General features: G+C 34.2%; 1 protein-coding gene across 9 annotated transcripts in view; it reads right to left on the reverse strand.

Annotated features, from left to right (window-relative positions):
* BBS9 (Bardet-Biedl syndrome 9) overlaps nt 1-21694 on the reverse strand; it is a 713234-nt gene that overhangs the window by 594671 nt on the left and 96869 nt on the right. For all 9 annotated transcript variants that reach the window (XR_009504851.1, XR_009504850.1, XR_009504853.1 and 6 more), the window contains exons 6-7: nt 12352-12526; nt 5414-5498 (exon numbers count right to left, since the gene is read on the reverse strand). Coding sequence is in view for 3 of the 9 variants with exons in the window: in XM_059932716.1 (XP_059788699.1) it covers nt 5414-5498; nt 12352-12526 (260 nt within the window). In the remaining 6 variants the exon portion in view is untranslated. The remainder of the gene's footprint in view (nt 1-5413; nt 5499-12351; nt 12527-21694) is intronic.

The raw sequence follows: 21694 nt of genomic DNA on the forward strand, positions 1-21694 counted from the left end.
AAGAGAGGGGAATCCTTGGCTCACACCTGGCTCTGTCCCTAGCCCTCCTTCTCCAGCCCACTTCCTACCAAGGTAATAGCTGCCAGCACACCCTGTGGAAAGATGTGACTTATGTTCACATCAAATCCAGCTCTCCCATCAAAACCACTGGGCACATACAAACTATACAAGGATGCTCCCGCATAAGGGCACTGAATTAGATAACTGTTTCACCTAATTTCATAGAAAGAAAGAAAGTTAAGCAAAATGAGAAGACAGAGGAATTGGTCTCAATAGAAAGAGCAAGAGAAAACACCTAAAAAAACCAAAAAATGAAACAAAAATAAACAATTCACCAGATAAAGAATTCAAAGCATTAGTAATAAGACTACTAATTGAATTAGGGAAAAGAATAGATGAACAAAGTGAGAATTTTAACAAGAAACTGGAAAATATTTTTTAAAAACCAGTCAGACTGAAGAATACAATAGCTTAAATGAAAAACACACTAGAAGGAATAAATAGCAGACTAGGTGGTACAGAAGAACACATAAGTGATCTGGAAGATAGAATAATGGAAGTCACCAAATCAGAACAGCAAAAATAAAAACAAATTTTAAAAATGAGAACAGTTTAAGAGATAACATCAAATGTACCAACATTCGCAGGGGTCCCAGAAGGAGAAGAGAGAGAAAGGGGTTAAAAAGGTATTGGATGAAATTATGGCTGAAAATTTCCCAAACCTAAAGAAGGAAATGGATATACAGATACAGGAAACACAAAGGGTCCCAAAGAAGATGAATTCAAACAGATCCACATCAAGACATATCATAATTAAACTGGCAAAAATTAAAGATAAAGACAGAGTTCTAGGGGCAGCAAGAGAAAAACAAAGAGTTATACACAAGGGAACCCCCATAAGACTACTAGCTGATTTTTCTGCAGAAACTTTGCAGGCCAGAAGGAAGTGGCATGATATACTCAAAGTGCTGAAAGGGGGAAAACCTGCAACCTAGGATACTCCACCAAGCAAGATTATCAGTTATAATTGAAAGGGAGATAAAGAACTTCTCAGACAAGCAAAAATTAAAAACATTCATCAATCAATACTAAATCTACCCTAAAAGAAAGGCTAAAACATCTTCTCTAAGTGGGAAAGAAGTAAAAATCTATAGGAAAGGGAAAATCCCACTAGGAAAGACAAATATATAGTAAGGGCTGAGGATCAACCACTTAAATAAGCTACTATGAAGATTAAAAGGCAAAAAAATTATAAAAGCAACTATAACTATAATAAACAGTTAAGGGATAAACATGAGGACATAAAATATAACATCAAAAACACAAAATATGGGGGGAGGGGAGTAAAAAATGTAGGTCTTTAGAATGTGTTTGAACTTAAATGACCACCAGTTTAAAACAAGTAGATACAGTTGTAGGTCAACATATATGAAACCCATGGTAACCACAAATCAAAAACCTACAACAGATAACACAAAAATTAGAGAGAAAGGAACACAAGCATACCACTAAAGAAAATCATCAAACCACAGAGAAGAAACAACAAGAAGAAGAAATGAACAGAGAAGAACTACAAAAACAACTGGAAAACAAGTAATAAAATGGCAATAAGTACATACCTATCAATATTTTTTAAAATATCAGTAGACTAAATGCTCCAATCAAAAGACATAGGGTGTAAATCAACTATACCTCAATAAAAAAAATTTTTTAAGACATAGGGTGTCTGATTGGATTAAAAAAACAAGACCCATCTATATGCTGCTTACAAGAGACTCACTTCAGAGCCAAAGACACACACAGACTAAAAGTGAGGAGATGGAGAAAGATATTTCATTCATGCAAACAGAAACAACAAGACAGCAAGGATAGCAACACTCATATCAGACAAAATGGACTTTAAAACAAAGTCTATAACAAAAGACAAAGAAGTGCATTATATCATTATAATATCATAATAATATAATACATGATATCATATAATAATATCACTGTATCCTTATAAAAGGATCAATACAAGAAGCGGATATTACAATCATTAACATATATGCACCCAGTACAGGAGCACCTAAATATATAAAGCAAATAGTAACAGACATAAAGGGGAAAATTGACAAGAATACAATAATAGTAGAAGACTTTAACACCCCACTTACATCAATGGACAGATCATCAAGACAGAAAATCAGTAACACAACAGTGGTCTTAAATGACACAATAAACCAATTGGACTTAATAAATATCTACAGGGCATTCCATCCAAAACCAGCAGAATACACATTCTTTTCAAGTGTACATGGAACAGTCTCCAGAACAGATCACATGCTGGGCCACAAAACAAGTATCAGCAAATTTAAGAGGATAGGAATTATACCAAGCATTTTTTCCAAACACGATAGTATGAAACTAGAAATCAATTACCGAAAGAAAAATGGGAAAAGCACAAACATGTGGAATTTAAACAACATGCTACTAAAAAACCAATTGGTCAATGAGGAAATCAAAGAGGAAATCAGAAAATACCTCAAAACAAATGAAAATGGAAACACAACTTTCCAAAATCTATGCAATGCAGCAAAAGCCATTCTGAGAGGGAAGTTTATAGACACAGGCCCACCTCAAGAAACAAGAAAAATCTCAAATAAACAACCTAACCTACCATCTAAAGCAATTAGAAAAAGAAGAACAAACAAAGCCCAGAGTCAGCATAAGGAAGGAAACAATAAAGATCAGAGAGGAAATAAATAAAATAGAGACAAAAAATATAAGAGAGAAGATCAAAGAAAGCAAGAGCTAGTTTTTTGAAAAGATAAGCAAAATTGATAAACCTTTAGCCAGGCTCACCAAGAAGAAAAGAGGACCCAAATAAACAAAATAAGAAATGAAAGAGGAGAAATAACAACCACTACCACAAGATACAAAAAATCATAAGAGAATACTACAGCTACATGCCAACAAATTGGACAACCTAGAAGAAATGGACAGATTTCTAGAAACATACAACCTGACAAGATTGAATCAGGAAGAAATAGACAATCTGCATAAATGGATCGCTAGTAGTGAAATTGAATCTGTTATTTTAAAAAAATTTCCAGCAAACAAAAGTCCAGGACCAGACAGGTTCACAGGGGAATTCTACCAAAAATATAAAGAAGAACTTCTACCTATCTTTCTCAAACTTTTCCAAGAAATTAAAGAGGATGGTAAACTCCCAAATTCATACTATGAGGCCACCTTTACCTTGATACCAAAACCAGACTAAAACACTACACAAAAGGAAAATTACAGGTTAATACCTTTGATGAATATAGATGCAAAAACCCTCAATGAAATATTAGCAAACTGAATCCTACAACATATAAATAGAATCATACACCATGATCAAGTTAGATTTATTCCAGGGATGCAAGGATGGTTCAATATTTGCAAATCAATCAATGTGATACACCACATTAACAAAAGGAAAGATAAAAGTCACATGATCCTCTCAATAGACACAGAAAAGGCATTTGGCAAAATTCCACATCTACTCATGATAAAAATTCTCATCAGAGATAGTATAGAGAGAGCATATCTCAACATAATAAAGGCCATTTATGGGGCTTCCCTGGTGGCGCAGTGGTTGAGAATCTGCCTGCCAGTGCAGGGGACATGGGTTCGAACCCTGGTCTGGGAAGATCCCACATGCCGCGGAGCGGCTAGGCCTGTGAGGCACAATTACTGAGCCTGCGCGTTTGGAGCCTGTGCTCTGCAACAAGAGAGGCCGCGATAGTGAGAGGCCTGCACACCACGATGAAGAGCGGCCCCCGCTTGCCGCAACTAGAGAAAGCCCTCACACAGAAACGAAGACCCAACACAGCCATAAATAAATAAATAAACAAACAAACACACACACAAAAAAAATAAATAAATAAAGGCCATTTATGACAAACCCACAGCTAACATCATACTCAATGATGAAAAACCAAAAGCATTTCTGCTAAAATCAGGAACAAGATAAGGATGCCCACTCTCACACTTGTTTAACATAGTATTGGAAGCCCTAGCCACAGCAATCCAACAAGAAAAAGAGATAAAATGTATCCAAATTGAAAGGGAAGAAGTAAAACTATCACTCTTTGCAGATGACATGGTATTTTATATATAGAAAACCCTAAAGTCTCCACCAAAAAACTATTGGAACTAATAAATGAATTCAGAAAGTTGCAGGATACAAGATCAATATAGACAATCTGTTGTTTTCCTATAAACTAATAATGAACTATCAGAAAGAGAAAGCAAGAAAACAATCTTGTTTAAAATCGTATCAAGAAGATAAAATACCTAGGAATAAACTTAACCAAGGAGGTTAAAGACCTATGCTCTAAAAACTATAAAACATCGATGAAGGAATTTGAAAATGATACAAAGAAATGGAAAGATATCCTATGTTCTTGGATTAGAAGAATTAATATTGTTAAAATGTCCATACTACCCAAAGCAATCTACAGATTTAATGCAATCCCTATTAAAATGCCCACGATATATTTCACAGAACTAGAACAAATAATCCTAAAATTTATATGGAACTACAAAAGACTCTGAATTGCCAAAGAAATCCTGAGAAAAAGAACAAAGCTGGAAGTAAGTCCCTGAGTTCAGACTACACTACAAAGCTGTTGTAATTAAAACAGCATGGTACTGGCACAAAAATAGACACATAGTTCAATGGAAAAGAATAGAGAGCCCAGATATAAACCCACACACCTATGGTCAATTAATCTATGACAAAAGAGGCAAGAATATACCATGGAGAAAAGACAGTCTCTTCAATAAGTGGTGCTGGGAAAACTGAGCAGCTACATGTGAAAGAATAAGATTAGAACATTTCGCCACACCTCATAGAAAAATATACTCAGAGTGGATTAAAGACCTAAATGTAAGACCAGAAACCATAAAATTCAAACAATTTTTCTTCAAACTACTTTTTCAAGTTATCAAACGTCCACGTTTGTCTTTGAGTTAACTTTATCTTTGTAGGCTGTGAAAATTTTTTCATCTTTTACTTATGTATTTCATCACATGCCTACTAGTAGCAACTTTTTTGCCTATTAAAGGAATTTTTAATTTTTCTATTTTTATTTTGTTAGTTTATAATCACTTCAGTTAAAAGTGACTGCATCTGGATATCTATCATTCTAGTGGTACAACTCTATAATCTGCTATATTATGACCATGACTAGGCATGTATCTCCATTGCTCAATAATAGCCAACTAAATTCTTTGATCATTGACATAACTTTAACACAGAAAAGAGAAATGGCTAAAATATATGTTTTTAAAATTTTTATTCCCAGGAATTCTTATTCTACACGAACATCTTTAATTAGATATAACATTACTAAAATTTTCATATATTTTTAAAAGGCCTTACAACTAGTCTTTTTCCAGAACCAAGTTTTTGCTGTTCAGTCTCTTGTCTTTTATCTGCATCCGTTGCAAAAGCAAGTACTTGGTATCTGTTTAAAAGATATGGAATAATTGTAAGTGACTTTATAGTTAAAAAGTGTAATTTATTTTAAACTTTAAAAACACATAATCTCAGTATAGCTATAATTTTTAAATGCACATTATCTACAAACCTTATGAATAACTTTTTCCTTGATTTTAAAAATTGTAAAATTTAGTAATGAATTCATACTGAATGATACTGTGGCTTAAGACTATGTAAAACTGCAATAGTAAAGAAATTATAACCATATGTCCCAAAATTCAATGTTGGAAAAATAGCTCTGCCAAATATCAAAGCATCTCCATTAGAATTTTATGTGACAAATAACAATACTCAAGAAAGATCCAGCACCAAAACACACAACAGAAAAAAATGCAAATAATGCAAAGCAACCAGACGACTTGTTGCAACCCCCCCAAAAAAGTAGTAGTAGAAATAGTAGAAATTATTAATAGATTATCTATGGATCCCAGAACACCTGAGTTTAATTCCCAGCTAAACCATTAACAAGTTGAGAAAAATTTTTTAAATTAATCACTCTGTCTTATCTATAAAATGGGAATAATAATCTCGAACTTAAGCATTGTTAAAAGAATTAAAAAATAATTTAGTGCCTAGTACAGTATCTGGTATATACTAGGTGCCCAATTATTGATTGACAGATTGACAAACACATAGACAGATACAGATTTATATATACATAGAGATAAATCACCTAGTAATTTATCTAGTATGTAATAAGTTCTCAATAATGGACATTATAACTTTCTATAAGTATTTTAAAGCTTTTATTTCAATAGTAACATTTAACACAACATTGTAAATCAATTATATTTCAATAAAATAAATTTTTTAAAAGTTAAAAATTAAAAAATAGTAACATTTAGCTCAAATCATTCTTAAAAACAATTTATAAATACCATTCAATTTAGAAATTATTAATTTAGACAATAAAGTTTAAATTCCCTTACTCGCACTAATTTATGGTATATTGTTAGAGTAATAATCCTACTCAAAATGAAGAAATTTTAGGCTCATAGATTCCTTTCCCTCTTTTTTTTTTTTTTTTTTTTGAAGTTTCTTACTTTTATTGTTGGTGCATATCTAGTTACATAGGGGAGATAGGGAAGGCTCTCCAAAAGGTAACACTTGGCAGAGAAAAGGTATTAGAAGGTTAACAAAAACATCTCAACAAATAATTAAGCCTTTCCCTCTTATTGAATCAAAACTTCTTACATTGCTCTTTGATAGCTAAGAGGAAAATTAGTAGATAGATATATTCAGACATTTCATATTGTCTAAGAGAAAGATGTCTGATAGTGTAAACATCAGGGACCTGAATGAATAAAGGCAATGCAGAATATCTAAACAAGCACTGAAATTTACACTGGTATTCAAATGTCATATACCAACTCTTAAAGCCTTCTATCTCAATCAGCAATACTTAATTTGTAAAAAGCCTCCAATTTTCAGTGAATGTAGAATGACTATGAATTAAGATAGATTTTGCAATGCATTCATGAAAATTACAGTTAGTAAGAAAGCTTAATGTATATAAAGTTCATTCATTCAATAAACATATAGTAGGGATCTCATATAAGCAATAACAAGGGGAAAAACTACTACATGACCTATATCCACCAGGACCTTCCAAAGTAGTTGTGACGATTCATATACAAACAAGTGTAACTCAGAGTGCCCTGTGCTAATAGAAGGTATGCATATAAGTACCAAGGGAATATGATCGCAGGAACAGGTAATTGGGGTGGAGGAAATATATACGTTCTTGGTATCAGTTCAGGAGGAGAAAGCTAGGTTTTGAAGAATGAGTGAAAACTCATCATGCTGTTAAAGAAGTAAAAGGCATTATGGCAAAGCAAACAGCACATGCAAAGGCATGCAGCAGTAAAAGAGACATGAAAGGCCATGGCAGGAGTTTAGGAGAGATGCATGGTGGAGAGGAATGAGTCATGGGAAATGAGACAAAAAATGGTAGGAGGCTGAAGATCTCGGCCTTGTAAAATCATGCTAAAAAATCCTGTAGGCAGCTGCAGCAAATATCTCCATACCATCTGAGACTGACCTTCAAAATCCCTAACTCTCCAAAAGCACCAAATAATTAGACCTCATAGTCCAACCTCCAAATAAGATTGCTTTACTCTTTCTGGTTCATGGTAACAGAAATTAGTATGCACTAGTGACTAGAACATCAGTCCAGAGCTGGTCCTGCAAATGGATCTAACCTCGGGCAATTAATTACATAGGCCATTCATTTCATGCAGACACCAACTTACCAGAGGATGATACGGATATTCATGAGATTGTTGCAAATATCCAAAGATTTTGAGCTGTTTGAAGCTTCTTATATAACTAAAAAGAGTTATTATTTCATGTGAGCCATAAGTGAACCCCTAAAGTGGCCTCATTAACATCAAAACAGCAGGCACAGACACAGCCAAAATTGACTCCTGATTTCTAAACCCAGACCAATTCTCTTCCCAGAAGACAACTCAGAAGAGTATTTTATTACTAAACGTAACTGACAGTAAATTTAGATGATGACAAACTTACAATAGCATTTATTTTATGATTCTTCCTTAAATTCTCTTAACTGTGACCAATAATGTACATGGAAATCTGTTTCCAAAACCAAACAATTCCAAGCAGACTTGGAATTTCTGAAATAAAGAAAACACTTGGATTTTTTTTTTTTCTTATCGCTCAGGTGTTACGTGATATAAGTAAGCTAAAGAATAAAATTCCCTTGTTGAAACTGCTGAAAGAATAATCAGGTCCAATGTAAAAAGATTTAATGAAAGAGTGTCATATGTGTTTTTCAGAACAGAAAGGGCACTAATCACAAATACAGCAAGTCCAGGTGAACAGTGGTACTTTTTGAACCAATAGCCACAAATGCTTAACAGGTCCTGTGGAGCACCAATGACAAACTCAACCATATAATTTAGTGCTCCTCTGTATCACATCGTAAAAACAGCAGCAAGTAACTAAAATATGGATTGAGGTGTCACAGAACACAAAAGTAAACCCTCCAAAATCATTTATTTTCAAATGAAAAATAGTTGTCACCTCAAAGTGTACCAGGAGATTTGGGAACTTTGATATTTAACCTGCAGAACTCTACTAGAATTGGAAGCTCTGGATACAGAGCATTACTACATTCATTCCAACTATAGCTAAAGCATTCTTGATTATGCCTGGGAGAATCATTTTCATTGAAAGATGCCAGTAACAAAATAGAAGGTTTACTCAAACTTTTCATTCCTTCATTAAGATCTTGTTAAACATCTACTTTCAACAAGGTACAATGCTAGGCACTTCAGGGGATATAAAATCCCTGCCATCAAGGAACATTTAGCCTAGTCAAGGAGAAAAACAAGTAAATATGTCATATCAGTGAAAGCATGAATAGTGCTTATGGAACACAGTGAAAAATTACTCTGTGAATTGAGAAGAAGGAGTTGTTACTGACAGCTATGTCAGTCAAGATCTGAATGGGGAGCAGGGAGGCTTCCAGACCTAATTTTCATTCACAGAAAAGGAAGGAAGAGCATTTCAGACAGAGTACATCATGAGCAAAAGAGGAGAGAGAAAGAGAGAAGCTCTGAATATATATGAATAACACCAAATATTTCAGTTTGGCAAGAGCCTAAGGCTAGTGAAGAACACAATCCTCTTTTTCAAATACTATCCATTAAATTCAACAAACAGATTTTAAAATACTGATTTAAAGACTATTGTCTACTTAGCAATGTATTAATATTAGGAGCCACTGTAGGGGTACAGGGGAAAGTGTATAGCAAACAGGGGAGAAAGATAAAACTCCTGGCAAGTATACTTCTTCAGGGAGCCTCCTTACATTCAACTCTTATTTAAAGGTATCACCTCTAGGCTCCTCAGTTTCCTGTGCACAGTGCTGCCATAGCCAGTATCACAATGAACTGAAGTAGCTGATTGACTTGCTACCTCCCCACTTGCTGGCATACTGTTGGAGGACAAGAGACAGGTCTTATCTGGCTTTGCATCTCCAGTGCTTTGCACAGTGTGTGGCACAGAGAAGCCTCTTGAAAAATGTTTGCTGAATGAATGACTGAACCAATGAACTGAATTATTCCTTTAGTGAACAGGTATTTAAAACAGATTCTGCTCTCAGGAACCTGATAATGCAAGACACTCTGGAACATTTTAGCACAACACAAAAAGCAAATATGATATTGGGCAACAATCAGTGTGTTGGGCAATAATATATCTAGGAGGTTAAAAAAAAGGAGGATATTTAAACCAGTTAATTTTAAAAGTCCCTTCCAAATCTGAAAGTCCACTTAACAGAGGTACAATGGGACTGGAGCATAAAGAGCACTGAATGTCGTATGAGAAGAGTTAGATTTTTTAATGGACAACAAAAATTATTCTGGCTTAAAGAGGTGTTTTAAAAGAATAGCTATGAGAAAGGCCCTTCAAAGTTTAGATTAGAGGTTAAAAAAAAAAAACAGAAATCCAAGTGAAAAGATAAAGGTCTGAATGCCAATGCGAATGGGAAGCAACGGCTGAATAAGAGAAAAAAAAAAAAAAAAAGGTAGAAAGGTCACGATTTACTGACTAAATAATTCTGACAAGCAAAGGAAAGAAAAAGAGAATAAAAGATGATCCAAAGTTTGTACAAACGTGGCCAAGGGAATGGCCCTAAGCCCCTCCTCTACCAAAAAAAAAAAAAAAAATTCTCTCACTTCAAAAGAAAAACAACACTCAAAGTATGTCCTGAATTAGAATCACCTGGAGTATGTATTTGTGATGATTTCTGGGTCTTTTCCCCAAACCTACTAAATCAAAATCTAAGGGGTTGGGGATTAAGAATCTGCAAATGTGCATTTCATAAAAGGATGCTCAGATGATTCTTATGCACACTAAAGTTTGAGACTCATAGACTTCTCTAGTTCCTACTTGAACATAATTGATCTGTTTTTAAAGTAATTAAACATCAATATCAAAAATGAAAATGAATTATGTCTTAAAATCCTTTTCTATTAACTGATTATATTTTTAACTGATTATAAATAGATTTAATGAAGCCTCCGAACACCAAACCTACAGTTTTCATGCTTTCTCCCATCCTAAATTACACCTGTGATTACCATTTAATCTATTAAAGTTGAAAGTATATATAAATACAACATACTACTCAATGTTATAAACCCTCTTGATTGTCATCATTTCACAATAATCACATATCCCATGCATTTTTACCATTTTAAAAGATCCACATAATAAATAAAGTGTGCATTTTTTTAGTCTTAGATGGAGATGAATTTAATAGATCAGTATGTTGGAGAATTACCACAGTTAAAACAGTATGAGTTTCTGTGAGATAAAACCTTCATGTTAAGGAAACCTACACATTGTTTTCTCATCCAATCACTCCTGGAATTATTACCAAATTAATTCCTATTCCCATATTTCAAAGAGTAAGTCATGGAACATTCACATCTTTGTATCATGACCCCAGTGTAACACTGCTAGTATCACTCTACTTGGCAAGAACTGGGTGGAAAGCTGCAAAGCAGATCTTCTCAATATTGCTTAAGTTTTGGCAGGACTGAATGAATTATACAGATATTTTTCTCAGCGTCTCATAATAATTATGATATTTTATTTATTATCAGTAGCAATGCCACAACTCATTCATCTCCTTTGGACAAGCACCATAGGAGTTGTAGGAGGAATATGACATAATGATACACTACCTCCATCAGTTAACTTCTGCTTAGTCACAAACATTTGCTTATTTTCAGAGTTTTAAATCCTAGATGCCTGAACAATAATTCTCAGAATGTAGATTGCCACTCATTAAGAGAAAACTACATTAACTTGCAATATACACAATAATAAAACTTGAAGGCAAAAATTTACATCTGTTGCCTGATGAATTTATATTTTCTTCCTGCCTTGGGAAAAATCAGGTGGCCAAAAATAATACTGAAAGGCTATAATGAAGTGCTGCTTAGATGTTTAAAGTTCTAAATGCTGCCATCAGTAAGATAACAACAATAAAGTTACTGAAAATATTATAATTCTCCAAGTCTATTTCTTTTCCCAGAATGGATTTCTACTTTTTTTCCCACTCTCCCTTCCAATAAAAAACACAGCCTCCAAAAACTCAAAACCATAATCTTTATTGAAATTTAGCTGGTAGAGGAGAAAACGGTCTCTCTGAAACACAATTCACCGAAATCAATATGAATTTCTAGCAAAAAGTATAAGCTGTTTTCATAGGGTCATTTTCATACTTCACTTCTGTAAACCGTTCTTTTAAAAACATTCATAAAAACACTTGTATTTCTTGCCAGTATTCTTCCTATATCATATACATTCTTTTTTTGTTATAAAATCATTCTATATATGTATTTGTACCTGGTTTTTTTTCACTCAGACTGTGTTTTATTATTTATAATTCAAGGAACAATCGCAATAATTATTGAGCATTTTCTATGGGGTGGTAACTTGACATACACTTAATTCTTTTAACAAATTTGTCGAAATAGATGTTATTACCTCCTTTACATTCAGGATAAGGAGACTGACCATCAAACAGCTGTGAGTAGCAAAATCAGGACTCCAACCCAGGTGTGCCTCTCTCCAAATCCTTCCTCTCAATCTCTGCACTATACTGCCTTTCAAATGTTTTATGATATGTAAATGATATCCTCTAAGTCACCACAATTACATTTTATCAGAGAAACCACTCTCTTTTTCATTTGCAATATTCAAGCTCTTTGTGGATAAGAAATTATCAGCAGCATACACTTAAAAAACCATGATTCCAAAGATTCAAGATCCAAACTTACTTGTAACTTTCCACTTGTCGGCAGGATGAAACAGTAATGAAGGAATCTGTACGGGAACTGTAAGCAAGAGGGCCAGGTAAAAGAGAACCAGGGAGAAATCTCCCAAAAGCATAGCTTTCCTGCTCAAACACCATCAGCATTCCATCCATAGACTGGATACAAATTAAATCGCGACCTAAAGAAGAATTAGAGGAAATTAGGTAACTTATTCTTTTTATGAATGTAATGATTTTATCCCTATTCACCACAAATATGTCAGTTAATTTTTTCCCCAAGGGACAAAATGGGCAGTTTAAATTTTAAATCGCAAACTGATGAAGCTATCAGATTATTGTATATCACTATCTATACATTTCCCAGTTTTTTCATTATTCATGTCTATAGTTTTAAATACATTTATTTTCATTTATTTGAGCTAAAATCTGTAGCTCAAGAGAATACCTGAGAACAATCATGACTCTTTGCAAGATATCATTTTTTCCAAAATCAGAAATACAAACTGTTCTGCACGACGCCTTCTCTTCTTCATAGTATGTCAGCCCCATACTTTCAAATGACTTAGACATCAGTCAAACACAGCAGACCAAATCCATAGACATGTATTAAGCACCAGTTTTATACAAATCACAGTGTTGAGCACTGTTGGGAGAGAAAAATGACTAATACCGAAAAATACTAGTCACTGATTGCCCTAAACTATCGATTGATTTTGAAGTGTCTTCTACTATTAGTCTGTAAACATTAACTACAAAATTCACAGTTCTTAAAACATACTGAGATGATGATAATGATGATGATTTCTATGGTGCAGTATAGTATCCCTAATCTGAGAAAGATCTAGTGGCTATAACTTTTCACGTTCTGCTAGTGCGATTAGTGTATCTTATAATCTATTATATAGGGAAGAACTATGTCAAAGAAAAATTAAGCTACTCATTAAGAGAATAAACAAAAGGTCAATCTTCTAATTAATTTGTCATCTCTAACCCATACTTACCACATACAGTAAGTCCTGTAGTAACTATTCCATTTTACCTTGGATATCAGTGCCAATACAGTTATCCCTAAATTTTGAAATTTAAAGAATACTTTGCTCAAAAAGAAATTAAATTGCATAGAAATGGATGGTAGTCTTATTATTGTATCTGAGTATGGATATAAGGGCAATTTTTAAAAATCAAAATATGTTGCCAAAGGAGTTTTTTTAAAAAGAAAACAAACTGAGATCTTTGGGGTGCTTATTACTGCAACATACTCTACCCCATCTTAATTGATTCAATAAATTTAACAACTTTAAATAGTCTGAGAGATGTTTCAGGTTGAATATTGTCTTAGCATATATTCACAAAATACACATCTGAACCACTCTGGGATTGCTAGACAGAAAGGGATTGTTCATGTTAATGCTGTTTTGAAGAGTATTCCCTCAAAGCTCAAATTCTTTTATAAGGCATAGTAGGTTTTTCAGTCATTGTTTTAAGATTTTTTAATCTATTCTTTATCTACTATGCTTATTAAAGTTTTCATAAAACAAGATATGAGTTTGTATGGATGCTGTATGTATATGCATGTTGTACAAGTGTATTCACAGAGATATATTTAGACAAAGAGTACCTCATCTATCCAGAATTTAACTATATAGCAATCCTCCTGTCTGTACCAAGCAAAAATGAAAAAGTATAAATATTCCTCTAAATAGTCAAAATAGATGCTGCAAAGTCTTTGTAATGAAAATTATGCAAACTTTTTACAGGTAGGATTCCCAGGTCTCACTCAGGGCATCGATTCTTATTCTAATTATGGTTCGAACAGTTGCAGTTCTCATAAACTAGTTACTGATATTCTAGGAGCTTCAGCCTCCTCATTTATAAAATGAGTATATTTGCCTAAGAGCTCCAAAGTTACAGATAAGATTTAATAGTCTCTAACACTGTGTAGCACACATAAAACACAATAAATCATAGCATCATTATGACGGTTATCATTACCTGCTTCCCCAGCCCAGAGAAAAGAAAATAGCAAATTAGAAAAGGTATGAAAACACTGATAGCTGTGAGCAGTGACAGCTATGCCCCAACAAAAAAGAAGGCAACAGGACATCTATAAAATATATATCCAATAATTCAAAAAAGAATAACAGTCAGGGCTCAGCTTAGAAGCAATTACTAGCCCTATATATCTCAAAAAGAGAAATGGCATATTACAATGTACTAGTAGCTATTAAATGGATTTAATACAGTTTAGTATAGTTTAGTCATTTGCAAAAACAAACTTGTGGCCGAGATGCTAACTGCTCCCCCTAAGAGCCATTCTTTCTTTTGGTACTTGAATTATCACTAGACTCATGGCCATCCAGTTAGAATAAAGCCTGTATCTCCAGGCCTCTGTGACAGATACATCATATGAGTACTTTCTCGCCAATGAGATGGGAGCAGGGTGATATGTGCAACACCCAGACTTACCCTTAAAAGGGCTGAGTATGCACTCCCTTCCCCTCTTCCCAGCATGATGGTAGGGCTGGAACAGCTATCTTGGCCTCAAAGATAGAAGCCACATATTGAGAACAACAAAGCTGCCTACCAGTCCTGGACCACTTTATCTCCAGGTGGTTAAATCTGACAGAAATAAACATCTTCCTTAATTAAGTTTGGTCTTTATTAAAGCAATGAAACTTATATCTTAAATAACACAGAACTTATCTGAGCATAAAGATCCATCCAGCTTTACTGACTCTTAAAATTTAATTTCACTTGATTGGATCCTGATACCAAAAAACAACCAGATATAGAAGACATTGGGACAACTGGGGAAACTGGAATGTGACTGCATGTTAGACAACATTAGGAATTATTGTTAATTTTCTTAAGTGTGATTATGGTATTGTGATTACATATGAGAATGTTCTTATCAGGAAATGTGTTCTGCAATAGTTATGAGTGAAGTGGCATAAGATCTGTAACTTACTTTCAAATGGTTCATCAAAAAAAAAAAAAGTGTGTGTATACATGTGTATACATTTACAACTGTTGACTCTAAATGGTGGAAAAATGGACATTCATGTTACTTGTTCTGATATTTAAATTTTTTCACAATCAAAATGTAAACAAATAACATAAAGTGTTCAAATATATTCCTTTAGTATACAAATGCACTTTATTAACCATCAAGGAGGGAACTGAGCATTAGCACATTGAGCAGGACTTAGGAGGAGAGCAATAAATCTAATCTTAATAAGTTAAGAATCAGAGACAGAAGAAATCCAATCAATGAAACACATGCAATGACCTTGACCTATGGGGGAGGATATTACTGTAACCAAAATATACTCTTTGTATTATTAAAGAATGTGAGGTCAAGGCATGTATACTTCCAAGCAGAAGTACAATAAACTTTGAGTTCATTTCAATATGTTGAATGTCTCTGAACCACAAATCTTCCAGTCTCCCAAAGACCTTAAAGAAGTCGTCCTCAAAGTGTGGCTCCCAGACCACCAGCATCAGCATTGTCTAGGAAATTCTTAGAAATGCAAATCCTAGGGTCCCACTCTATACCTATGGAATCAGAAACTATGATGATAGGGCCCAAGTCTAGGTTTTAACAAGCCCTAGAGGCTACTTGATGCATGCTAAAGTTTGAGAACTACTGCTTTCGCATGGTATGACAAAGAGCTAGAGCTTGAAAAAAACTTGAGCCCCAGAGAACACTTGGCTCCTTAGCATGATATATGAAGTCTTATTTCCTGAAACTCTAGCAATATAGAGGAGATACTTAATATACTGTAATGTCCACATGGGCTGCCTCTAGAGCCAGATAATCTGAGTTTGAGTCCAGTTCAACCAATTATTAGCTGTGAATTTGGGCTCAAGTTTCCTTATCTGCAAGATGGTGTACCTAACTTAGTTAGCTGTTGTGAGAATTCAATTAAGTAATGTACGGAAACTAGATCCAGCAGGTGTTAAATACTGCATCGCGTTATTATTTTATAATTATTTTCTAAGTCTCATACTAAATGTTGTATTAATATTTAACTACTTGCTGTTTCCCACACACATCGTAATGGTGCATACTTCCTTGCTTTTGCTTATATTATTTCCTTTCCAAAAAAATTCTTACACTTTTCTTCCCCTGGGATAGTGAACATTTGCTGGATGCCTCCTGGTCATCCATTGCCCTCTCCTCCCATCTTTAGCCATGAGGCTTGAATGAGACTGACTTCATTCTAAGCTTGAGAGTAGGTAGGCCCTGACTTATATAAACTAATTAGTATCCCACTAGTCACAGTGATTAGTTAAGGGATGGTTATAATTTACAGCCAATGAAAGAAACTAAATCCCTAAACTGAGCTGAAACTAAAGAAAAACTTACTCTTCCCCCTGGGGAGTAATATGTGAGAAGGATAAGGTCTGGAATCAGAGAAGCCATTAGGCTTTTACAAGGGTGCAGTTAAGAGAGGGCCATGGAAGACACTGTTTAAGCAAGTGCATCAAGCCTCACTTGGAGCCAAACCTATCCATGAACTTTATAGGCAATAAATTCTCATAAATATTGAAGCTGAGTTGGCTCTCTGTCCCTGAATCAAGTGGATCAACCCATTTGTCCTCTGAGAGACATCACAGACTGAAGCTCATGTCTTCCCAGAAATCTTCTCTTTCCCTTCAATTACCCTCCATCTGTGATCCCACAGAGCCCCATCCTTACCTTCATCTTACAATTAATCACTGATTGAAATTATCTATTTTTGTGCCTCTCATTAACCTTAGCTTAAACTCAACGGCAAGAAGGTATATCTTACTCATCTTTGTAAATCCAACAATTAGAAAATGCCTGGCACATAGGAGGTACATTAATAAATGTCTGTTGAGCTGAAGTAAGCTAGGCAAAATACTTTATTCATCTGCAGCTCAGATTGGCTGAGACTTTATTCTATGCATTTCACATACTGCATTTTAAGTACATGAAAAATGCTTTATTTATTACAATCCCAGCCACTGACGATTAGAAAAATGTAGGGATCAATCCAAAACATTACTCAAAAATAAATAAATAAATTCTTCAAATCACTGTATTGGAAGCCACTTCAGAATACATACCAAAGGCTCCCCTTACTGATAATGAGAACAGAAAGAACAGTCCAGAGAAGCCATGAAAGTTTTGTAGTTCTAATAGGACAGAGCCAACAGGAAGCCTTCATAAAAGCGATGGGATTTCAGGAGCTATTTAAATGACCTAGCCATGAACCATACTCAAAGAGTCTTTACCACATGCTCAGTATTATATTAGGAGCTGTAAGAAATATAGAACAACAGCAAATAACTACTACTGCCACTTACTGAGCACCTGTTATATTCCCGCCTTTGTACTAAACATTTATCCAGCATATAGCTATAATCTTTAATAACAATAGTCCCATTTTACACATGAGAAGACTGAAACCCACAGAGCTTAAATAATTTGTCTAATGTCAAAGAATTAAAAAATGACAGCTAGTACTCAAGTCAGAATCTGACTCCATTTTACCACACTGGATCCATTTTTTTAAAATAACATAAGTTAACATATAAAATCTAAATGATGTGAAACTGACTAAGCACTATAGAAAATCAAAGAGCCTCATTACAGTGAACTTCCTAGGAAAAGTTTCATGATAGAGGTAGGATGTATCCTACCTCTCAGTTGAGAAGGATACCTAGACTGAGAAGGATAAGTAGAATGAAAAGAGATCAAAGGTAAAAGCAGAGGAAATTTCTGCAAGAGAAAAAGAACATATTAGAAAAAGATACAGAGACAATTAGACTTGATCCAATGCAATGGATCAAGTTTTACCACCAGGGCATGAAATGTAAAAGCAACAGATTGAAAAGATGACAATAGCTAAGTGATGTTTCCTCAAAAATTATGCCTAAATAATACAGGGGAAAAATTATCTTTTAAAGTTGAAATAACTAGGAAGGGTGGAGATTTCATCAGAATTTAAAATTTGGATGTTTATCTCATTAATCATAACCATGATGACAGAAAAATAAGCATTGTGATTTGAAAGACTATTTGCAAGATCTAGGAACAAACTGACAAAGGACCTACCAAAATCATTTTGAAAGAACTTTGGAAATCAGTATTTTTCATTTTCAAAGGCAATGAAAAAATTTTGTGCCTGTGGGGATGGGTGGGTGGAGGCAGGAAAGTTCCATTATGGCAGCCTCATGAAATGAATATTTATTAAAAAGTGTGTCTCATTTCCTGGTGTTAAAATATCATATAGACAAAGCTTTAACATTATGCATAAATTGGTAATCAATTACATGTTGAACTGACTGCTAGATTAACACTTTTCTTTACTAAATTACAGTCTGTTCACTAAAATGGTCTGTAGCAGTGTGTGTGTGTGTGTGTGTGTCCCTGTGCTCAGTTCTTTCCACCATGCCTGACGCAGAGCATTTTCCATCATTCATTATTATAGCAACAAGGGCCCCATGGAGGGTAGTTCTGAATACCATTTCCTCCATTTCTCTGCTGTCTTTTTCTTTCTGTGGAATCTATGTAGCAGAGTAAGTGGAGAAGAAGACTACCATTACTCAGCATGCTACATGTTTTCTGAATCTCTCTATGCTCGTATTTCTTTTACACATCGAGTAAAAATACAAGTGAAGAAATGCAAACGTGACCTGTGGCCAAGCATACACTGCAGTTCAGCATACAGCTGTCAAAAATACTTGGTCTTTCTCCAAGTCTGAAAAACACATGAAAAACAGCTGTACAGGTAGTCAAAAAGGCAGACAGGAAACATCAAGAGACTTACACGTAAGAACAGAAGAGTCCAAAAGTCTGTGGAACTTCCGCTCGTTTTATGCATGCACTTCATGCACAGAAAAAGGTTTTGTTGCTGTTGTTACAGAAAAACTGAAACACTAACTTATTAATCTTTATTGCAAACTTAACTCAAAAATGATACAACATGTTTGCTATGAGCACAGACACAAAAATGTTCAGAGTAGGATTTCAACAGATATTGACTTAAAAACAATGGTAGATGGATTTCTAGAGCTTGCAGAAGAGTAAATTTGCCATTAAATATCATTTTTGTGCCTTTTCTCTCATATCATTATAGAAATAAAACTATCACCATTTTTTGAGATACATGCTACTATTTGGCTATGCTTAAAAATTAATAATTGGTAATTAATTGAATAAAAGAATAGCTAACTTCTTTCTTATTACTCTCTCCCTCATATTCTTTTTTATTTGAGCATTTGAAAAGTAATTAGTGTCTAATAATAATGCAATATTCAAGTAGAGTCGAAGTTTAAAACCTTAGTTATAAATAAATAAAATGTATTTAAAGCCCTAAGAAAACAGAGGAAATCAACAAATAGGATACATGTGTTGAGCTAAATGGCTAATATTTTTAAATATGTAACACAGAAAAATTACACAAATTCTCAACTATTATTCAAGTGTTATACCAATAAATAATTCAGGAGACTAATTAAGACTGAGGAAAATAAAAATTGGGTCTACATACTAACTCTTCCTATGAACTTGACTTTTGACATTTTAATGTTCTCATTTTAATAGGAATTTTAATAGCCTCACAAAGACCACTAATGTGTGTTCCACTAAGCTATTTATCACTATTTTCCCCCCTAAACTGTGAACAAAGTTAATAACATATTATAAAGAAATTACAACCATTCATTAAATTAGCATTACATGTGATAGATTCAATATGAATGCAATGTTAGAGTTTAAAAGAAGGCCCTAAACATCATATTATCACTTGCATCCATCCACAAAATATTGGGTGAATTACTTTGTCAGACGTAATGATCATGAAAGGTTTGATAACATTCTCCAGAATTCACATTCATTCAACAAATTCCACAAACATTTGCTGTACCTAGTATATGCTAGGAGAGACGGTCGCTACCCTCAGAAAGTTCAGTGAATACGGGAGTTATAACAATGTAAGAACAGAGGCATACAAAGGCTATGGAAGCATGATTAATAGTATCTGGAAGAATCAAGAAAAGCTTCAGAACAGAAATAACACTTGGGTTTTGCAGGCTGAGAAAGAGTTTGCCAAACGTTCAGAGAAGCAAAAGCAGAAAGCACGCCATTCAGAGACTTGGATTATAGGATTATAAGAAAGCTCTGTTTGAAGAGGAACAAGATCAGTAAACTCTGAGGGAGGGCGTTGAGTGGAGGGAGATACTGCTGATGAAGATGGCAGGCATGCTCATCAGAACTGATGGCAAAGCCACAACTTAAGTCCACATTTGCTGCAACCTTACTTTAGCCCTGAAAGCTCTATCAAATATCCTCATCTGTACAGCAGTCGTATGAGGAGAAGATTGTAATGATGCTACTGTAAGGATAAAATACAATAAAAATGCATACTGGCTGGTACCTAATAAGCATTCAATAAATGGTAAGTGTTTGATATTACTGGATTACCAGTTTCCTTACAGACCAAATTATGTGAAAAACTTAAAATTGAGAGGAAAAAATCCTTCAGACCAAAAAGGATAAAATTTAATGTGGGAAGAAGCACACACCAAATCAGAAATTCACCCTTTTTGCCAAAGCAAAGGATTTTTAAGACTTCAAGAACTATGGAAAATCTCTCAAAACCTAGGTCTGTGTGAACTGCTGTCTATTCAAGATGATTTTCTGTCTATTTTAAGTATACTTTCCTCAAAACAGCAATTCCTCTAACATGATAACTATTGAAGAAATCTCTAAAGAAGTACATTATGAGTGTGTCAGAAAGCTCTATTTGGGAATGAGCTGTCCCTGCCTCTGTACCCTCCCCCAACACACACATACCCATTTTCTTCCCCTACTCCCAACCCTGCCTCTCTTTTATTGACGTTTTTTGCAGGATGACCCTGAGTGACATACGAAAGACAAGATAGATGATATCATACAGCAGAGCCCATTATTTATTAGCATTCCTTTCTTCTCTCTCATCCAAAAGGAAAATTCTTAAAGGGTGAGTATAATGTTGGAGATATATTTTTTTTTAATAACTGGTTTCAAAGTGAGGTAAACTTCTCAAGGTAATAACCAGCCATGATAAGAAATCCAGAAAACTCTCCACAAAAAACAATTTAAAAAAGAAAAAAAAATTTAAATACCTCTTCATTTTGTACAAACATTCTTCATTTGCAATATTATCAGTCCAATAAAGCAATAACACCAAAAGCTAAATATTTGCTTTTTATATATTGTTAACTCTCAATCCTAAAATCGTCATTGTATCAAAAGAAGGAATAAGAAAAAACTATAGTCTACACTGAATTCACTATAACCAATTAAATTAGGTTGTGAAAAAAATAACTAAAGC

This window comes from Balaenoptera ricei, chromosome 9 (genome assembly GCF_028023285.1).
Source record: "Balaenoptera ricei isolate mBalRic1 chromosome 9, mBalRic1.hap2, whole genome shotgun sequence".
NCBI classification, from domain to species: domain Eukaryota; kingdom Metazoa; phylum Chordata; class Mammalia; order Artiodactyla; family Balaenopteridae; genus Balaenoptera; species Balaenoptera ricei.